Genomic DNA, 22,036 nt, shown 5'->3' with positions numbered 1-22,036 from the left:
TGGCAGAGGCCCCCAGTCGCTGCCTCCTGCTCCGTCTCCCAGCTGACACTACCCAGGCTCGATGCAGTCTGGTTCCGCACCCAGGGGCGAGGGGCTGTTGGCTGTGCCGCTTCGCTGCCCCGTGCAGAGGGTGTGCTGCAGCGCGCTGTGCGGCTGGCTGCGGGCTGGGTACCACGTTTGATTTGGTCAGAAGACTAGAATTCTGTTCTGTTCAGAGCAGTTCCTATGAAGCTAACTAGCAGTTATAGTTCACTCTCATGATTAGCTCTGTCTGTGTAGCATGCTTTTACTATTTATATTATACTTTGCATGAAAATAACAGTAGCAGTAAAATCTTAATGGGTGAGATATGTGTAGCGAGTAGCCCAGAGAAGTGAAGGGTTTGCTTAACATAGGGTCACAGAATGGTTTGGGTTGGGAGGGACCTTAAACCCCATCTCATTCCAACCCCTGCCAGGGGCAGGGACCCCTTCCCCCAGCCCCGGCTGCTTCCAGCCCCGTCCAGCCTGGCCTTGGGCACTGCCAGGGATGGGGCACCCACAGCTGCTCCGGGCAGCCTGTGCCAGTGTCCTGTCACCCTCAAAGTAAAGAATTTTTACCTAATATCAAATGTAAATGTACCCTCTGTCAGTTTAAAGCCATTCCCCTTTGTCCTGTCACGACATGCCCTTGTATAAGCCTCTCCCCAGCTTTCCTGCCGGCCCCGTTGGGTGCTGGAAGCTGCTCTAAGGTCTCCCCGGAGCCTTCTCCAGGCTGAGCAACCCCAGCTCTCCCAGCCTGTCCCCACAGCAGGGGGGCTCCAGCCCCCTCAGCATCTTCGTGGCCTCCTCTGGACTCGCTCCAACAGGTCCATGTCCTTGCAACATCAGGCAAATGAAGTTTTTACACTTCATCTAAAGCAGCAACACACAGTTACATTTAATTAATATTTTAATTCTCAAACAACCTTTCTGTGCTGTGGCCCCTGTTTTACCAGCTTATCAAGTGATGATTTCAAGAAACTCCTATGCTCTAATCTGGCTTTTATAAAGTTATTCAACACTTTGTAAAGTTACAAGTTTTAAGGGTTTTTCTTTTAAAGAAAATCAGGGCTGCAGCAAAAGCTCTTATTTTTCTCACATTCGTTCTTAGAATGTATGGGCAGTTTGCAGTTAGGTCCTTGCAGTGGCAAGACTGAAGAAAAAGTTTAAGACTTGTGTTAAAAATAATCTGATTTTCTTTTCTTTACTTCAGGCCCGCCCCTTGACTCGCTACTTGCCCATTAGAAAGGAAGACTTTGACCTACGGAGCCACATTGAAACAGCTGGTCACAACATCGAGACCTGTTACCATGTCTCCCTCACGGAGAAGACCTGCCGGGGCTTTCTGATTAAAATGGGAGGAAAAATTAAAACATGGAAAAAACGATGGTTTGTTTTTGACAGAAACAAGAGAACTTTTACTTATTATGCAGGTAGGTTGCAAGATCACTACTAGGTTATATCTGTCCCTCTGTTTACCCAGTCAACCTCAGCTGAGTTATGAACATGTAGGGAGTCCCGAATAAAACTTATATTTCCATTTCATCAGGTGTTTTACATGTACACTTAGAGCTTGTGCAGGCCCTTCCCTATTGTGTTCAGTCCTAATGCCAGGTAAGAGAGAAATGAGCGTAACAGACAAAGGGAGAGATGTGGATAGGCAGGAGGAAAAAAATGGAAGATGACCAGGCTCCTGGTACACAGAGTAATGGCTCCACATGATTTATATTTAAATATTATACACTTCACCCAATGACAGAATGATTTTGTGTACCCTTCATACAAGGATATGATTTATTATATAATTATTTATATAAATTGTATACTTACCATGAAAATTAAATGGAATGCTTCTGCAGTCCTGTTGCTTGATGTGCTGAAAAGTCTTTCAGGAAATTAAATATGCAGCAGTAGACTTTTTGAGTTTGCCATATTTTGAGAGTCTTAAGGAATTTCAAATGAACAACATGCAATACTCTAAAGAGGTTTCTGTACCCTAAGTTGTGTTATACAATGTCTGGATCCATTATAAGCATTATGCTAATTTGTTATCTTGGAGTAAACCCAGAAATTTGGAATTTAGGAACATGTATGTCTCTCTGGTGGCTGTGCCTGGTTTGACTTTAAAGTTTCAGAGGAAGCCAGAAAAATGGCTTTCTGTCCTGAATATTTATTGTCAGGAGAGGCTAGACAGGGGCATATGTGGGATGGTCGTTGCTGAGAAGCAGAGGAAAACATCAAGGACAAAAAACACCCAAACAGTTCCATTTCTTTTTATGACACTACTGCTTTCCAGCATCTTGTAAGGAACTTAAAATTGATGGTAGGGTTATACATTGCTGAGTCCATCTTTTTTAAAAACATATTTTAATTCATTACAGACCCACTGAATATTTCTCACCCGTTTGCAGTAATACTATGAAGGATGTTAAGAACAAAATAAAAAAGTTTGTCACATCTGGCTTATTGGTTAGCAAGGCCTGTAGAAAACAGTAGTGTTCCCATCTGGTACTGATTTTTTTGGGTTTGGGGCTTGGTTGGTTTTGGGGTTTTTTTAGAAGTTATGTTAATAGTTAACAGTTTTGGGTTTGAGTGTAGCATAGTTGCCGTAATGCAATTTTAATTACCAAAGAAAACTTTTCATAATGTCTCAAGAAGTTTGGCCAACAAACAGTTTGATGAGAATTTTGTACCAGCTGCACAAAAATGCAGCTGCTTGTATGAGTAAGGATCCATCTAGATCTTTAAATATATAGTAGACTTCCAAAATAAATATTGATGTTGTAAATCCAGAGTAATTGAACTCTTAAGTGAATACATGTGTATATTGTATATACACTGCAAGTGTACTGAACAAAGAACTTACCCTGAAGTCTGACAGTTTAGTGCAGTGCACTTAAGTGAGGCATCTGCGCTTTCTGACCTGAAGCATACAGGGAACTCTACAAAGACTATTGCGGTGGGAGCTTGCGGGTACCTGAAATGCTCTAGTAACCAAGATCCCAGGTGGGGCTTGAAAGGAGACTGGATCCCTGTTTGCTTGGACTGCACAGACTGTACACCTCGCAGATTGCATTTAGCTTCATATAATGCGTGCTATAATGTCGTAATGTTATACCTCAGTACTTCTACTGGTCCCCTGAGGGCTGGTAGGGAGATTCCCAGTGCCGTGTTGTTTGGTCTCTGGGATTTCTTTTTGCCGTCATATGAAGCTTTTTAAACTGCCTGCAGCTACTGACAGGATGTAAGCCAAGTTTCGTGAGTGTTCGACATGATAGCAGGATCTCTGATGGGGCTGATGAAGATGTTCCACATGACCGTTCAACATTAAGGTGATACTAACTTGGCATCAAAAGGAATTATATTCCCCTAATAAAAGTACTGGGAGTGGAAGGAAGTTTGCCCTTCAGTGTCACATGCAGTCGTGATGCTCTCCTGGTTTAACTCCAGCCAGCAACTAAGTACCACGCAGCCGCTTGCTTGCTCCCTGCTAGTGGGATGAGGAGGAGAGTCAGAAAAAGGTAAAAGCCATGAGTGGAGATAAGAACAGTTTAATAATTGAAATAAAGGATAATAATAAATAATCGTAATAAATAATAATAGTAATGAAAAGGCAGATAACAAAAAAGGAATAAAACCCAAAAGGAACAAGTGATGCACAATACAATCACTCACCACCCAACCAGCCCCCCAGCAGCAGTCAGCCCCTCATGGCTGTCACCCCCCAGTTTACACACTGACCATGCCGTCCCATGGTATGGAACATCGCTTTGGCTGGTTCATGTCAGCTGTCTTGGCTGTGTCCCCTCCAGCTTCTTGTGCCCCTGCTCGCTGGCAGAGCTGGGAAATGTGAAAAGTCCTTGGTTTAGAGTAAGCCCTACCTAGCAACAACTAAAACATCAGCGTGTTACCAACATTGTTCTCGTACTAAATCCAAACCACAGCACTGCACCAGCTAATAAGAAGAAAATTAACTCTGTCCCAGCTGAAATGAGGACAGATGCTTCTTAACACCCTCCGGGATTATTGACCCATTCCTCTTCCATTGCAGGAAAACAGAAGGTACTGTAGATACCTACCTGCCCTGTTCCTTTTTCTTACGAAACATTATGGTTGTGACTGTTAAGATGTTAAGTTCACAGTCTGTATCCTCCTTGCCCTGATGATTCAGTAGCTAATACTGAATAGACATATATATATGACACATATATATAGACACATATATATATAGAATAATATAGACAGATGTCTAAAATAGTTTAGAATTGACCCTCTGCGAGTGTCTGCTTCTTACCATTGCCTTGAAAGGGAGATTACGTTAGCTGTGTCTTCATTGGACAGACCAAAACTTAAGTGAGAAGACAAACCAACTAGTAAGGAAGTTTGAAGGTTTCTGTGGGATTTGACAAGCAGAAGTGTTAATCCATTTACTTATCAGCTGAGCGTGTATGCAAGAGCAAATGAAGCTTTTCCTTCTCAAAGTAGTGTTCGTTTCAGTTCTCAAGTCATTCTCTCTTTTCCATTTTAGACAAACACGAAACTAAATTAAAAGGTGTAATATATTTTCAAGCTATTGAAGAAGTCTATTACGATCACCTAAAGAACGCATATAAGGTAAACTCTGATGTTGTTTTTTTGCATATCATATAGCAGCACCCAAAGCGTGGCAGCTGCTGTAAAGTCAAAGGGAGAGCTGATGTTATTAGAAAGAAAGAAAGAAAAAAAACTGAAGTGGAGGGAAAGGAAGATGAAGCCAGACCAGCAATTAGCACTGGGGGTTGTTTTCATGCTGATGACAGCAGAGGTAAGAGTGCCTACCTGCCAGGTGGGATGTCTGTGAGGAATTCCTTAGTCTTGTGACGAGCCCACCGAAATCAGTGGCTTCGGCAAACGAAGGGATGGCTGAATGCCACGGGGAGGGAGTGAACCGGTGCCGGCAGCCCCTGCCGCTCACCTGTAATTTAAATGAGCCGGGAACAAGCTGAATATATCCTCGGCACCTGGACGTGTGAAAGCTAAGGTAGCTTTGACCGCTGGAGAGGGGAGTTGGTTATTTGGTCGTGAAACAACAGTTCGGACCCCTGTACTGCTGAGTAATAGTCTAGTGGAAATGATGTTGTAAAACATGTTTATGGTGGGTAGAAACTCTTTAAACACATCTCTACTTGCAATGTAGGATGCAGTGGGTACAGCATTTTGCATTTTATCTTTCTCCTTAACCCTCCTGTAAATCCCCCTGTAAGTAATTTCACTTCTGGCACCAATAAATAAATAAATGGCTTGGATTTCATTGTTTGCTACCCTTCTTTCTGTTTTATTGTAGAGTCCCAACCCGTTGCTCACTTTCAGTGTTAAGACACATGACCGGATATACTATATGGTTGCTCCTTCACCAGAAGCCATGAGGATATGGATGGATGTTATTGTTACCGGCGCAGAAGGCTACACCCACTTCATGTTATAGTAAAAGAGGGCAATAGGGCATACTGCAATAACGTAACATATGAAGTTAGCCATATGTAGTGAAAGCCGAAAAGCCAGTGAATACTCTGAAATATCCTCCTTATGATGTGCACCCGAAACCTCAGAATGAGAGGGGTTTACACATGCATTGAAAAGGGGGGGGAGTTGTTACTTGTTTTAGTTCATCTTAATAGGAATGAAAGAGCTAAAGCTGTTGAGAGAATCGTAGTGCTCCAAAATGGGTAATCAGGCAATTTTAATTACAGCATCTTGACTCGATGACAATTTCCTACAAATTCTCTTCTATGGAGAATGTCTTCATAAACTCATACTAAACAGTTTACAAATGTGTGTCTTCTCATCAGTATGCAAGAATTCTAGTAATGGAACAAAAAGGAGTAATAAGCATATATTTTAATATGCAGCATTTGACACTTGTAGATGATTAGGCGACTTTGTAAAACTTTTAGTCAAGTATTTTATAAAAATATGAAGAAAAAAAAAAAGCAACCCTAAGGTACATGCAGTTCTGCCTTAGTTGTTAACTATTACAACAGAGCCAAAGAGTTACACAACTCCCTTATCATAATGTTTTCATAATTGTTACTGATACCTAACCTTCTGTAAGGGGACAGTGCCAAAACTCTTGATGACTTTTAGTGTAATTAAATTGTTATGATATTCTGTGTGTTCAAACACTCAGTGACACCAGCTGTTATGTTTGAAGCCTGCATCTATGGAGCTCAACAAAAAAAGAGGATAGCTTTATAAAGAAGCATTTTTCCACAAGGATGTCAAATGGAAACACACAAATTAACTTCCTCATAAGGAGGGTTTTTTTAATCTTCCCCGTTGAATAAGATGAGCTGATTCTAGACCCTACAGCAATTTTTTTCTACATAGTAAGATCCCAGCATGGTTCTAACCTTCCTCTGTGCCAAGTGAACACTCTACTGAAACCTCTCAAACACTGGTCCCCTTGAAGCCAGCATCAAAATTTCTACCTATCTAAATTCTTTGGAGCTAAGTTTTCAGCCCCAGAGTTGTTTATTTTTCAAAATGCATATCTGCTCGGAATAATGCTGTCAGATAGACTAAAGAGACAGAGGCAAGTTCTCAGAGTTTACACTAAAGAAGTGTATGAATAAAACCCCCTAAAAATTTCAAGTTAGATTGAGATTCCTAAAACAACAAAAATACTGAGGGTGTGGTATTCTCCCATTTTAAAATCACTTCCAAGTCCTTGAGTAATCTTGCAAAAAAATAAATTATTTAATTGAACTGAACTTCAAGGAAGTCTATTATAAGATGACTTTAAAGAGGCTCTACTACAGTAATCAAAACTTATGTGCTATGTGGTTCATGTAATAGAAGAGGGCACATTAGCCTTTATTTTTTTTTTCTTGATGGAAACGGCTTTTGTGGAACAAATAAAAAACCAGAAAGCAGAACAGAAGTATGCTGACAGAATATTTTTGTTATACATTTGAAACCCAGTGTCTGTAATGAACAGGTTGAATTTTTTTGTGGTATGCACAGATGATACGGTTGCTCCAGCATGATGAACATCAGTTTCAACTTGAAGCATGAAAGAACGGACTGTTATTGCAAGATAATTGTTATCATCTGTGCAGATCACGGCTTGTAATCTAATGATTTAAAACACTATCAGAAATAAATTGCTTTGGTTTATATAATTATTACCTTTCCCTGATGTATCTTGATTTTACTCCTAAGTATGGTTATAAAGGTTTTCTAATAATGATTTTTGTATCCTGCATGATGCAATGAAGGCATTTCAATAAACATTTTTAAAAATACACTTGCTTAAATATTCACTTGCTGCTTCCATCTTGAGACGTTTCTGCTTGTCTTTTAAACAAGTCGTATCCAGTTGTACAAGCAATTTTGTATTTCTTAGGAACGCTTAATCTAACCATTCCATGTGTTCCCGCATAAAAGAGCTATGGAAAATCATCTTTCAGATGGCAGTGAAATTAGGAGCATAGTCTGTTTGCTGCATGTACGTAATGTAACATGTTTCTCATTTTTTATGACCTTGTTTGAAAAATCTATCACCATCCTTGGATATAGACAGGTTTTTTGTTTACCTACAAAACAGAAATTGCTGAAGTTTAAGGGTTTCCCAGTTTTCCCAAATGTTGACTTAGACATGACTTAAACTGCAGGAAGCATTAGCTCATTGTAGAAGCTCATGCAGTTTTATGATTTTTTTTTCACTAAGTTTGCTGTCATCATCACGAAGCATGGCAGTGTGCCCCATCTTGTACAATCTGTTGATGTGCAGAATCGTACTCTACGGCTTGAGGAGAGTTACAAAGCAGGTATGTTTATTGCTGTGCTGGGTGCAAGGGGGATCGTTCCTCCTAACTTACACACTTAATTTTACTCGTAATACGTATTTATACAATGAAGTTGGTTAGTTCCGCCCAAAGTCTACACCTACTAATTACTGGTTAGTTGCTTTCTCGCCTCAATTTAAAGTTACAGTTCATTTTAAATTCACTACGCACGCTCCCCAAGCGGGGGATCCACAGTTACTTTACCCAAGTATCCTTGAGTCTTACCACTTCAGTAGTTTGTTTTCTTTTAGCAGTTAGCACATCGCTGTCAGAAGGCTCCTTATTTACATTCTCATTGAGCTCATCTACACCTGTACTAACTGTCCTTTCTTGCAGTGCCGAGTGGCCGAGCTCCCGACCTTCTCTCGCAGACAGTGAGGCTTTTGCTCCCATGGTGATGTTTCTGTTATCTGTGCAGCTCCTGTCTGCAGCAGTTCTAGGTTTTTCACTATATTTTCTCACATCACCATCTCCAAGCTTATCCCCATGGGAGTCAAGAACCCGCTTACCCTGGAGGATCTCGGGCACCTGCAAACCACGCAAGCTGTGTCTTAAAAACCTCAGCCACTGTGCCCCTTGACCAACAGCTCCCAGAGGTGCTGGCCTGGCGCTTGCCAAGGAAAACCTTTGCAGGCACTGACCTTTCTTAGCATTATTTCCTTCCTTTCTGGGTGGCTGCCACGGCCTGTACGTAGAAGGCACAGCCCATGGCCGTGCTTGGGCTGCAGCACCCACAGCAAGGCCGAGCAGCGGTGGGGAGGAGGTGCGAGCCGGTTCAAAGGGCCTGCAGGCCACAAACAGCCAAGGCCTGACGCTGCTGGGGAGGTGACTGAAGGAAGGACAGTGCATTTTGAAACGTCCCTTCTGGCCGTCTGTAAGGGCCAGGTAATTACATGCATTATATTAGGTAATACATATATTACAAAATGTATGCTTCACAGCAGTTTATACCCATATACATACAGGCAACCTGAGGAACGGGGTTTTTGACTGGCAAAGAAGCCTCCAAGGAAGGGCCTCCCCAGAATACACATACCTAGGGAAAGCTCATTAAGTGTTTTTCACAAAATTTTAGTTTTCTACCTCACAATGACGTGTGGAATTAAAACTTTGTAACTCAGGATAGGTTATAAAGCAGGTATATTTAATTCACTGGTGGGCATCAGGGTGGATAATTCCAAAAGCACTTGCTGCCCCAACTTCTTTCTGCATGTGTGATTTAAAGTATACATTCATACATATTCAGTAGCTGCCTGAGAATAGGTTGGGTTAGGATAACTAGTCTACCGAGAAGTCGTTAACATAAGTTCCCTCCCGCTTGGCCACTGTCTCCTGGTGGTGGTCATGGGGGATGTGGGGATGAAGGCTTAGTAGTCTCCCTTGCTCTGAACTTTTCACCTTCACTCTTCATGCAGACTCAGTCGTGTCTGGAGTTTCTTCCAAACCGAAAAACAGGACAGATCCAGTTTTCCTATCTCAAGGCACAGACGTTCGCATACCGATGTCTTCTGATCAGCGCACAGAGCATCCCAGGTTCACCTTAGCAGTGCCAAGGGCCCCAGGACCCGGCCTCATTTACAAAGTTACACGGTGAAGCTCCTCTTTGTACATACAATGAGAGTTTTAATTATTCTACTTTTTCCATATTCTATTAATCTAGTTATTTCTAAGCTTTCTATCAGCTACTGATTTACGTTCTCGGGGAGCTCATCTCCATCTGTACCAACTGTCCCTTTTGGAGTGCCGAGCGGGCCAGCTCCAGCGGACCGTGGGGCTCGCGCCTGTGTTGATGGTCCCTGTTACCTGTGTAACTCCTGCCTACAGCGTGTTAGGGTTTTCACCGAATTTTCTCGCACCACCGAACGCCCCCAGGGCGCGGCCCCAGCGCCCCCCGCCCGCCGCCGCCGCCCGCCGCCCCCTCCCGCCGCGCCCTCAGCGGCGCCTGCGCGCCCGGCCGGGGGCGGGAAGCCGCGCGGCGCGTGCGCGGGTAGAGCGGCCGCCGCGGGGGCGCGCGGGGCAGCGGCCATGGCGGCGGCGGGCGCGCTGCGGGGCTTGGTGCGGGGCTCGGTGCGGGGCTCGGTGCGGGGCGGCCGCCGCCGCGCCTCGGCCACGGTGATATTGCTGTCGCCGCTGAGGGCGGCTGTGGGGCCGCCGGGTAAGGGAATGGTTCTGGGTCACGTCTGCTGGCGCTTCGGCGTCGCGCCTCCTCTGCCGAGCCCGGGGGATGAGGGGGTGGCAGGCAGGGGGCAGGGGACACGGGACACCCCTGCGCGTCCTGGCCGTGGGGGCGCGTGTTTGCCGTCGGCGGGGCCGGCCGCCCGGGGGGACACCCCGCGGCGCCCCTCAGCGCCGCCTCGGCGGGGCAGGGCCGGGGCGCGTCCCCTGGGGCGGGGGTGGGGGTGTTACGCCACGCTGCTCCCGGGGGACGCGGTTTGTGACAGGCTTTGCCTCCCCTGCCAGGCGGGGGTGCGGCGCCTGGGCACGGTGCCGGGGCAGCCCAGGCCCGTGCCGTCCGCAGGGCAGCGGCCTGCCCGCCTGTGTCCGGCTCGCCGGAAGCTCCCGCCGCCGCCGCTGCTCTCGGAGGAGCCGTAGGGAACGGGAGGCGGCGGGCCCGGTGTGGGACATGCCTGCGTGGGAGGCTCCGTCACCAGGCACCTGAGAAGCTTTGCTGGCATCCACCTTTGTGTGAGATGATCCTCTGCCCAAACAGCGTGTCCCCCCCCTTGCTATTTCAGACGCAGTGCTTGTCTGACTCGTTGAGTTTTTCATGGCATTAAATTTGCCAGACAGCTGTTCTTGTTGAGGTAATGAACTTCTGTCTGAGGCTGCTCGGTGTAGATGTGAGTAAAACTTGCCGTTAAGGGTGCATGGTTTTTGTCTTCATAAACCCATGAATACAGTGGGGGGGTTTGTTGATGTTTTTTCTTTCTTTCTCTATGTTTAGAGTGATATTCCGCTCAGAATAGCTGGTTACTGAGTGTGCTGGTAGGTGCTGTGAGACTGGGCTAAGCAGCCAGCCCAGCGGAGCTGGTGGCCTTCTTACTGCTGTAGTGTAGGTGACTGCGTCAAACGGGGTTTGGACAATACTGAGTCCACGATCTAACAGAGCTGCATTCATCTGCCACTGTTGACAGCGGGTAGGTCACAGTGCGGGAGCATTCCCGAAGCTGGCTGGCTGATTTCTTTGGCTTTGACATGTAGCACTGGGCTCAGTCACGGTTTCGCTTGGTCATAACACAATTAAAATTGCACAGTGATTCTGATATGAAGAGAATTCCATAGCACCAAGCATGGGTCCTGTGGTCTTCCTATAGCTAGTTCCTTCTGTCTGTAACTTTTATAAATACTGAGTACCAGCTCACACCTTTCAGAAGTGCTTCCCTGCTCTTGCCAAGGTCTTTCACTGAAAGAAAAAGATGACAAGTTACGAGGTAGCTGCTTAGTTATTGATCTTGTCTGCCTAAAGGGAAGCCTGCGAGCGTGATTCCAGTGAAGCTTGTTTTTGGCTTGGCTGGCGTGGCTGCTGTAGGGTTTTGCATGATTCGGGTTAGGATTCCTGCTGGTGCACTTACAGTAACTTGTTAAAAGCGGAATGCTAATTTGTGAAATAGCTTAATGTTTGTGTCTAGTAGCTGGAGTTTAAACCCTGCCCAGTGTCAAACCAGTTGAGGGCACTTCTAGAGTGCTGAAGGATGGAAAACTAGTGACTTCGGAGATGGTTATCAGGGCTAAGGGGAAGAATAATCCTCCTAATTCTTTTTCTGTCAAGCATAGCACTTCTTGGTGCGTGTCCTCTGTTACTGGCAGGTGAAGAAGTGACTGCCTTACTGAGAGACACACACAAACCAAAAGCCATCGTGTGGATACATCTGAGTAAATATATCTTTACTGCGGCACTTATTCTCCTTTATAATAATTGATGCATCAATAGGAAAAAGAACTGTCCCATTATTTCAGGAAAGATTTAATAGTTTTAATCTGTAGTTTAAATGGTGTCATTTATGTTGGACTGTAGGAAAGTGCTGGATACTGGCTGCATCCTGCATCTGTTACACATCCGTATTTACTCATGTACATACAAGTGTAAAAACAAACAAACCCCTTTAATGTAATCTCTCTGATAGCGAGAAAGCTTCGAGAGAACTCATAGCAGCAGATCGGTTAAGTACTGTGATACTGTCATGGCCTGTTCTTGCAGCGTTGATCCAGTTATTACATCACTAGGAGGCCCTGATGTATTATTTAGGGTTGCATAGGTTTTGTACCCTTCTGTTGAGGAACAGTCATCTTCTAATTTAAGAATTAAGAGTATCAAAGTCTTAGTCGTCTCAACCAAGCTTTCATGTAACAGATTATCTTGCTGAGTGGGATAATAGAGTCGATTAAAGTCTCCCTAACACTTCTCCACAAATCACTTGCCCTCACCCACAGCAGAGGTACAATTGGTTGCTAAACTTAGATGAAATTCTGTAGCAGCTGTTGAGATGCAGCATAGCTATTAATTAGTTAGAATTTCCTTTGTTAATCTTTTTCCCTTGTTTGAAGCCAACTGATTTATTTTTTTAAGGCTATTAATATGAATAACACTCCAACCTAGTTTTGCTTTCCAAAGATGTCTGGTTTGTTATTTTGAATGAAAACAAAACAAAAATTATTTTTTTATGCTGGTAGGGAAGCTTCTCTGTCATGTAGTATGTTGCAGGTCACTTTCACAGGTGTTGCACTAAATGATCTTTCATTTTTTCAGTATTTGTAGAACATTTAGGTTTGCTAAGTGCTCTTTCATTCTAGATAAACAAAACCATCTGAGTACTGGAATAATGTAACCTCTGCAGCAAGAATACACCAAACCATGTAATGGCATATCTGTGCCTTTTTTGAAGATGCGTAAGAAAATCATAGTTCTGCAGTGGTCAGCTCTGTTTCTTCTAATGGGATGTGTTTAATGTATTGCTCAGTTTTTACAGAAAATGTAGCTTTATTTTGTGTTTTACCTTCTGTGCTTCATACCCGAGAAAAAGACAGACGTTAAGATTGCACAGTATTAAAATCAGCCTCTTTTTCAGTGTTCCTGGCAATAATCTTTAACTTAAACAGAAATAGCTGTTGATAATATGATGAGAAAGGCTAGATGTTATTTATTTCATTTGGGTTTAAACAATGCAAATGTTTTATGTTCATTATGTTGAAAAAGATAGTCACAAGATTCTTTCTCTGTTCCTACTTTGAACTTCCCCATTGTACATCATCATAGATCTTGTGGATCTGGCGTTTTGATGCAGATGTGGGTTTTTCCTTTGGTTTTGATTTCCATCAAAAATTTGTCACCCTATATACTTGTAAACTTACCATTGCACAGAGTATTTTAGTCCCCAAATCATATTTTTTTGCAATTCAGTCTGGAAAAAAACCCAAAAAGGACGAATTAAAAGTTAAACTAAGCAGATAAAAAAACATCTTAACTATTTCTGTGAAATGAGTACACATATATTCACGATGGTGTAACACGTGAAATCAAATGAAGTGTAGGAAATGCTAGCATTTGGCTTCGGTCAACCACTTTGCTAACTGCTCAGTGAACTCCTTACAAGGTTGGCATTTAATGATTTGAGAATGAATCACAATCAGCTTTCTCTTTTAGATTGATCAATACTAGTTAAAGAAGTAAAGAATATAGGAGATACTTTTATCTGTTCTCTTGAGCCAGAGTATCTTCTTTTCACATAATATACCCGTGTTTCCTGAATCCTAGTTTTATAATATATTAGTATTTCTGCCAAGTTTATCGTGATAATTATACTAAATAGCTCTTTTTATTAGTTTGCAGGCTGAAATCATCAGTCAGCTTTCTTGCTCGACCAGATCGACCAAGTCTTGCTTATCATAAGCTAAAAGGCAGGAATCCAGGGGTTATTTTCCTTCCAGGCTTGAATTCAAATATGAATGGTCAGAAAGCAACTGCCCTTGAAGATTTCTGCAACTCTCTAGGTCATGCCTTCGTCAGGTACATTCAGGGCATTATGCTTCAGAAAATGAAACTAGTGGCAGGGGTTGGGGGGAGGGGCTTTAACAGAAATACGTAAACTTTAGATTTGGATTGGAATGTATGCTGTGCTGTACACAAGCAAAGAAGTGTCCTTCCATTTCAGATGCAGGATTTCAGTCTGTGGCGAGACTGAGGTGAATGAGGAGAAGGTATTCTGAAAGTAATTCAGGAAATTCTCCAATAAATTGCTATAGTCTAGCCAGTGCCACATTAAGGCAACAGGCACAAAAATAGGAAAGAAAGGACCTGGAGTTATAATTTTTTAAGTTACCACTGTAAGCGCGCTTCTTAACTGTCAAATCTTTTTAAGTTACCCAGTGCCTTCTGTGGTTTTAGGAAAGCATGCGCATGCTTAGTGATCATCTCCTTTGATAGACTAGGTTGAATGCTGAGTTTTCTAAGTCTTTGTATTTGGGTTTAGTGTTTGAAAGAGTGTTTGTACATTTGAAAAATACCTTTAAAACCAAAGTATTTGGATATTTTATTTTTTTTTTTGTCTGTAAGGGAAATTCTTTTTCTGGGAAATAAGGTGATAAATTTGGACGTTGTTATATCAAATAATAAGAGAAGGCTGCATCACTTAATTGTATATGTTGTGCTTAAACCTCTTCTCGTGTGATTTCTGGTGCAGGACCAAGTAAGAAATTACTCAGGACGCTATCTTGTCCCCTGTTTAATTCAGTTAAATGGTACTGTGTGGTTAGCATCTGTGTTGCTGTAGACAGTACTGTGACTTTCATTCTGATGGTTACTTTTTCAGATTTGACTATACAGGATGTGGAAGTTCAGATGGTAAATTTGAGGAGTGTACAGTTGGGAAGTGGAGAAAAGATGTTCTGTCTATACTGGATGAACTTACCGATGGACCACAGGTTATATTTTATTTTTACATATAGAATGCTTTTTGTCTCAAGGTAGAACATTAATCAAAAGTATGCCGTAATACCTCTGGCCAACAGTAGCTTTTATTTCACAATTGACACCTGCTGACTTTCGCACTGAATCATTTGAGAGGTTGTATTCGTAGGACCACTTTTGCAAGCTGGTAGATCACAAAATCTGGGAAACATGGGTTGATAGGACCTCCTGGAGGTCATTTGTTAGTGTGTCCTGCTCGGAGCAAGTCTGTCGTCCCAGGGAATCTGAGAAAGCCTCATGGTGGAGGGTCCACCTGACAGGGAACAGGGAACTGTTAGAGGGCAGCATAGCCATCTTCCTGAAAAAGTGTGTCACTGTTCTGTGCTGATGCATTAGTTAAAGGATTTGCAGGAATGTTACAAGTTAAGATACTCTAGATGATAAAATGGCTTTAAAAAAAAAAAATCGTTATGAATTGCTTGTATTGACCTCTGACTGCACTGAGCATCTACCATGTGCGTTTATTTTAAGAAGGAAACATAAAATACACACATGATACTGAATTGTTTCAACTCTCATTTTGTTTACAGTGTTTCAGTCTCAGACAGCAATAACCAGCCATGCCAAACAAAAAGAATAATAAAATACCAGATCCTATGGTGCTTACTCAGGCAAAATTTCTACTGGAGGTGACAGCAGTTCTGCCTGGGTAAGGACAGCAGGATTATGCCCAAGGTTTTAGTTAAACAAAATGAAAACTGATACTTTGTAAAAAAAAAAAAAAAAAAAAAAGTAGCCATTTCCTGTAAAATAATATCTTATTTTCTGTCCTTTTCAGATTCTGGTTGGCTCTAGCTTGGGTGGATGGCTGATGCTTCACGCTGCAATAGCACGCCCAGATAAAGTAGCTGCTCTAGTTGGAGTAGCTGTAGCAGCAGACCATCTTGTAGCAACTTTTAAGAAGCTTTCCATTGAGGTAAATGTTGATGCCTGGCTTTTGTGCCATCTGAAAACCTCTCAAGTGTTTAAGAAACTGTTGTTCAAGCTGTACTTTTCCTGCACGTCTTCTAGTAAGTTTTCTGTGTTTGTGGTGAAGGTAAGCTCAGTCTAAAAGTTCTGCAAAATACTCTGCTTCTAGTGTGAAGCTAGGGTGCACACTAACTAGAATGTGTTTATATTAGTGGCACATAGGATGTGAAGTCAGATCCCTGCTGTTGGCAGTCCCTTAGATTTCAGTGTTGAATACCTTGTATTTGCATTCAGATTGGGTCCTTGCACTTTCAAGAACAGAGAAGTAGCTGCTAAAGTAATTGAGATGACATTGGATGAGATGAATCTGAGGCAGGTTGTGTGTGTAGAAGAAAGGGAATTCTAAGATCAGTGTATTTTAAAGACTGTAAGGTTTAGGTGGTGGGAATTCTCCCGAGTTACTTCCTTGATGATAATATCCAGTCTTCAGGAAAGTAAATCAGGTGTTGTAATGTGACAAAAGAATATGGCAATAAATAACTCATACTTTAGAATAATTAAAATATTTTCCTGCTTTTTGTTTGTTTTGGTGTTTTTTTCTAAAGCATTTCGTAGTGTCAGTAGTTACTACTTAAGGCTAAGGTAAGATTCTGGAAGTACAGCATTTAGGCAGTTGTTGTGGCAAAGTCAGAAAAGACCGATCACTGGACAATTCCTTTTTCCTAGGATTCTCCTTGTTTGAGGTTCAGTGAACTGATTGAAGCCAAAAAGGCCTGCTGTTCTTGGTGGCTGTACATCTTTTTCTTTCTGATAGATTCTGGCTCAGAAACTTAATTTCACTGATGAATCGTAACTGGATTAATATGCAGGAGAGATGTGCAGAATAGCTTTTGTGACATGGTAGGGGATTTGTCTTCTCAGCTGCTGGAAGGCAAACCGGAATATACCTTGTCTGCTAATAAAAATGAAAAAAGTGAAATTTTACACCTGGGGAAATTTTACTGCATTTATAACAGGAATAAGTTGAGGTATTCTAAACTCTTTAACATCGGTCATGTCTATTCTTTGCTCTTTTTTTTTTTTTTTTTTTTTTTTTACAGGCACAAAAAGAAATTGAAGAAAAAGGTGAATGGAAGTTTCCAACCAAGCATAATGAGGAAGGATATTACTCCTTGACATATGACTTTATCAGAGAAGCAGAAAATCACTGTGTGCTAAATAGTCCTATTCCTATAACCTGTCCTGTACGACTTATTCATGGCATGAAGGACGATGTTGTCCCTTGGCAGATCTCTATGCAAGTTGCAGAGCGTGTTTTGAGCAAAGATGTGGATGTCATCCTCCGCAAAACTGGACAACATCGGATGAGTGAGAAGGAGGATACAAAACTTCTTGTGAATACTGTTGATGATTTAATTGACAAGCTGGCAACACTAACATAAGCTGCAGAGTAGCATTAAGTGCTTGAACTCTACACCTGACTCTTTTCCATGAGTAGTAGAAACCAATGAGTAGCAGAAATAGCAAGATGCCAGGCCTGTGACTATCACAGTAGGAACTGAGCTTTATCTACTGTTTCCTTACCTCTGTTTTGTAAATACAGGTATTTTATTAATGCTGCATTTGCCCAGATGATCCAAAATGTGAAGGAGTGCTGCTGTTGTGTTCAGAACCTCTCCTTCCTCATTTAAACCTTTTTTTCAAAGCTTCCTACACTTTTGTACTGAAACGTTGATTCGTTTTCGTTACTATCGGCCTGTACAGTAAACCTTCAATTTCCCGTGTCTTTGACAACTTTTCAGTATTGTCATTTTGCTGTAACATTCTTGTATCTTATGTCTGAAACAATCTGTGCAAGGCAAAGTACAACTCAAATGTTTACTGAAGTTATTGTTCTTAGAAATAGTGAATACCATGAAGCATAATAAACAGATTTCAGATAAATTATTATACTGTTCCTAAGTACTGTTAAAATTGAAAAGTGAAAGGCACACCCTGATGGTGTGCTTGGGTTACTACATAAAGAAGAACTTAACCTCGAAGGATGCAGGGGAGCTCTTCTATGTTTATCCGTAGGGTTTATGTCCTCTTCTGCAGGATACCTTTTTGTAACAGATAAGTTGTGGGCGTACAATTTAGAGAACAATATATAATCTTGGTGGAAACTGAAACTGAATCAATACAGTGACTCTCTTTTATAGGAACTTCTTTAAATTGAGAGGACTACAGCAGCACAGGGCGTCACGGCCTCTTTTCTATGGCTTGAGAACTGTAGATTACTAGGAACGGTGTCTTCCGGTTCCTAGTAACTGAAGAACAAATTTCTGAAAATTTGTGAATGAAACTTGATAGTTGGATAATTCTTGTAATGTAGATCTATTGAATTTAATAGTAAAATGATTTAATTGCAAAATTACCTAGGGTTTGTCCAGAATTATGGTGCCATTCATACAGTTGAAAGAGAGAGTGGAAGTTAGGGGAGAGGCTAGAATTAGTTCAGGCTGGCCTTAATAGAAAGCATCAGTCAAAAGTTGTTTCTGGCTTTACTGTTTTAAGTAGTAAATGGCATCACGAGTGTTGCCTTAAAAGACTAAAGCTCCTGGGGGTAAAGTATTTACAGAGTTTGTAATTTTCAGTGTTACCATTGTCAGTAGAAGTACCTTGTATAGAGCTTCTCTGAGGTAGTGTTTTTTTAATTAAAAAAAACCCAACACGAACTACTACCCAAAAAACCCCCCCGAAAACCAGCAACAAACCAAAAAGCCCTTAAATTTCAGATGAGTTCCTGTGAAGTACAATTTTATTTAGGCTTCGATACAGCAAAAAAAAGAAGCAGCTGTGATGCACAAAAATTTGAATTCTGGTATGAGAGTAAAGAAAGGTGGCTCTAGTTTAAATGCAAACCATCTAATTCAAGTGTACCAGTTCCCTAACTCGGCCTTGCTCAGGATACTTGTTCGAGGAATTGCAACATTCCATGAAATCTTGTTTCCAAAGTATTTCTGTTTATGGAGTAGACTCTTCTCTGTCTATGAATATGCAACTCACTACTTCCTAAAGCTTTTCCTTTTGAGAAAAATTAGTTCAGATAATTTATGGAAATTACTCAGCCACTTCTTGAAGGTTGAGCTGTGTTCATGTTTATGTAATGTTAAACAGTTATCTTTCTACGTATTCATGTGACTTACATCTGATAAAACCCAAAAAATACACTTTGTGATTTTTAAAGACACAGTCAAATCAAAATTAGGTTACTTCAAAACTTTTTGCTCTTAGCTTACCTGTGATTATTTTTTTTTAATCCACCTTTGTCATGTCTTAGATTGCTTTGTCTTTTAATGGAAGGAAAAGTTGAAAACAGCAGGCTGCAGTAATTCCAAAGTCATTAATTTTAATTAAGGCCCAAAGCTACCACTTGCGATAGATAGACTTTTTGTTCACGGTTATTCAAGTTATTTCAGTAGTGGAGAAGATTTGAGCTATTTTGTTTTTAATTGGGAGTTATACTGATAAACATTCGATTTACCTGTAATACTTCAGACAGGGAGAAGTCTTTATATGCCTGCATAAACTAGCGAGCTTCACCTTAGCTTTTATTAGATAATTGATATTTTATGGGTAAGGTCTTTTTGTTACAATGCCGTAGAGCAAGATAGCTGAAAATAAATGTGAAGGGGAGCAGCTGTGCAAGTAGTTTTCAGGGTTGTGGTTTGTTTTTTTTATCGTGGGAGGGAGCTTCCCCCCCGCCCCATTATTCTACTGTAATAACATTAGGTGGGAAAAGGCAGCACAGCAGGGTTGATGCAATTGTTGAGGATATAAAGCTGCATCGTCAGTTGCTCCTACCACAGCATACTGAAACTTTGTCCCAGGGAGGTTTGGTGTTTTTTGCCACTTGTTTTGTAGTTCTGTTTTCCTTCTCTGCTTGGTAAATGGAGATTAATGGTGGCATTTATGTTACAGGTGTACCCAAAATGTGCTACATAAAGTGTCAATGCAAAGGCAGAGATGATGCTTTCTTCATAGAAGCGGTATTCCAGGTAGTGTTTTGAGATTCAGTGAATCCTAGTGCCCTTCTCTCTGTGTTTGCTTACCATTTTCTAAATTCAGTCTATATTCCTTAAATATGAAGAGGTGGCTCTGAGGTAGGCATTATGTAGTCAGACTTTTTCCTCTAACTTTGCCCCAGTACTTCCATTGGTAGTTCTCTTTGCAAGCATAGCTTTTTCCTTATGTCCATGCTGGAAATCAGCAACATTTTGATTACTGTCAACTCTGCAAGTTCAGTTGCCTGCAAGAAGGGATAGATGATAACCGGAGAGATTTACATCCTACCCGTGACTAGCTCTTGACCTCTCAGGAAGTTTTGACAGTCTTGAATAATGTAATACATATTATGGTGCCATTCGATTCGGTACTATGTTTTGTCCCCCGAGTTAATGCCTGTGGCATCTCTTTCATCTTTGCCAGTAGATGCCTTATAGTGAATTAATGTCAGTATTAGTCATGATTAAAACCAAGTAGTGAATTAATGTCAGTATTAGTCGTGATTAAAACCAAGTATTTCTTTCCTCTCTAGAAATACTGTATTAATAAACTAGGGTATGACACATTTGGAAAGGTCTGCATGGTGCAAATTCTTAAAATCCTTTGTAATGAATTCTCATGTTCTGGATTTTTTTCCCCTTTTTTTATGGACTTCTAATTTGCTGCCAAATACAAAGTATTTTGTGAATATATAACGTACATTTCTTCAGCAGTAAGCGTGATTCACACGAAATGATTGGTGTTCTTATGCTTTCAAATTTACCAGCTCTACTTGTGCTGCTTATGGGGGTTGGTTTTGTCGGAATACCTTAATTTACAGTTAATTATTTTCAGTAGCACCCTTAGCTCTTAAGTTGTTAGCGTTCTCATTGTCTTTCACTTTTGGCAGGTCTGCAAATCACCTCTGGGCTCATCTGTCACTGAGTGTAGTAGGGACGTGTTGGGGCTGGCAAGTAAGTTCTGGATGCTAACCAAGCAACTCTGCTCCTTGCGTTGTTGATTTTTGATCAAACAATACTAGTTGAATAAGCACCTCAAGGTATTTGTCTTACATGTAATGCTTAAAATACATAACGTCCTGCTGGGGAGTTTTAGTCATTCAAGTTTCATAAGTAAATAACAAAAAACGTTTATAGCTAGGCAAGAAGCTTAATTAGCATATAATACCAAAGAAGCAGATAATAGTCTTCATTAAAAAGAAACAAAAGCATTACCAGCTGACCTTGACTGTCACTAGTCCTTACCAACATTTTCATTTCAGATCTGTTGTGAAATCAAACTACTTGAGATTTAACTTGTGAAACAAACTATTTTGCCTTCTCAAAAGGAAGCAAATGATGAGGCATGTTTTCCTGTGTTTGGGATTGAATTCTGCAATAGACCAGTATATGCTGAAAGAGTCTCTAAAGTTTATTCAACTTGTTTCCTAACAAACAAGTGCTCTTATTCTGTGTATATTAAGCTGTACTTTATAGATGGTTTTATAGGCAGGTATTTTTATCTTGCCAAGTATTCTATTTGTTCTGTCTCTTCTCGTTTGGCTTTATATTACACATTTCAGCTGGATTGGGTGGCTTTGGGTTTTTTGGGTTTTTTTTTTGTTAAATGCTATTAAGTGTTTCATGTAGGTTCAGTTTAGCTAACTTATTTTGTCTTGCCTCAACACTACATGCAAACAAAGCAGTGTTCACAAAGAAAAGTAGCTGGAGAGGCCTTACAAGAACTGCCTCCTGCTGTTTCATTTTTATGTTAATTTTGATTACGTGCTCTCTTGGACAAACTGTTATTCAATGGGGCTACAAGATTTATGGTGCCATATTTTCATACCAAATTAAAACGTGCTTAGAGAGAGACTTTCAAGCAGCTGTGTGTCAGTACTGCAGTACAAAGTGACAACATTTTCTGAAGCAGTGCCTTGGTCAGAGCGCTGCATTAGGTCTGTGCTTGTTTCTTCTTGACTGCTATCCCCTTCTCTGGGGGGTGGGGGGAGGTGGCAGAGAAAATCATGTCCTGGGGAATAATGAGATTTGAACTTCCTTGGGTTTTAAGTTACTCAGCTGTGCTGTTTTAGAGAGGCCCGTTCAGATATTATTTCTTTTTTTATAATGCTAAAAAATTATGTTAAAGGCTCCCCTGGAATTAGAAGAGTTACATGTTTCACCTGTCTCTAAAATCAGCGATCTCTGCTTTGAGCTGATGTGCAAATTCAGTCAGATGTGTGAGAATGTAGAATTTCACTAAAGCTTGGTGAAAATTCAACAGCTGCATAA

General features: G+C 41.3%; 2 protein-coding genes across 5 annotated transcripts in view; both read left to right on the top strand.

Annotated features, from left to right (window-relative positions):
* Window positions 1–7,303, top strand: part of PHLDB2 (pleckstrin homology like domain family B member 2) — a 70,529-nt gene extending 63,226 nt beyond the window's left edge. For all 4 annotated transcript variants that reach the window (XM_080377690.1, XM_080377688.1, XM_080377691.1 and 1 more), the window contains 3 exons: window positions 1,234–1,453; window positions 4,549–4,634; window positions 5,344–7,303. In XM_080377690.1, the coding sequence (XP_080233816.1) occupies window positions 1,234–1,453; window positions 4,549–4,634; window positions 5,344–5,484 (447 nt within the window). In that variant the 3' untranslated portion in view covers window positions 5,485–7,303. The remainder of the gene's footprint in view (window positions 1–1,233; window positions 1,454–4,548; window positions 4,635–5,343) is intronic.
* Window positions 7,304–9,838: 2,535 nt separating this feature from the next.
* ABHD10 (abhydrolase domain containing 10, depalmitoylase) lies at window positions 9,839–21,429 on the top strand. Its single transcript, XM_080377692.1, has 5 exons — window positions 9,839–10,001; window positions 13,667–13,850; window positions 14,653–14,764; window positions 15,589–15,726; window positions 16,820–21,429. The coding sequence occupies exons 1-5, from the start codon at window positions 9,872–9,874 to the stop codon at window positions 17,159–17,161; spliced, it is 906 nt and encodes a 301-aa protein (XP_080233818.1). The 5' UTR covers window positions 9,839–9,871; the 3' UTR covers window positions 17,162–21,429.
* The last annotated feature ends 607 nt before the right edge of the window (window positions 21,430–22,036 follow it).

The sequence above is a fragment of the Falco punctatus genome (assembly GCF_963210335.1).
Source record: "Falco punctatus genome assembly, chromosome: 2".
NCBI lineage: Eukaryota > Metazoa > Chordata > Aves > Falconiformes > Falconidae > Falco > Falco punctatus.
This window is presented reverse-complemented; position numbering and strand designations above follow the sequence as displayed.

Excerpts from the sequence above, each read along its gene's own strand:
- ABHD10 (XM_080377692.1), top strand. The coding sequence starts at position 9,872 with ATGGCGGCGGCGGGCGCGCTGCGGGGCTTGGTGCGGGGCTCGGTGCGG. Across the intron at positions 13,851-14,652 it reads CTAGGTCATGCCTTCGTCAG|ATTTGACTATACAGGATGTG; the intron begins GTACATTCAGGG and ends TTACTTTTTCAG. Across the intron at positions 14,765-15,588 it reads AACTTACCGATGGACCACAG|ATTCTGGTTGGCTCTAGCTT; the intron begins GTTATATTTTAT and ends TGTCCTTTTCAG.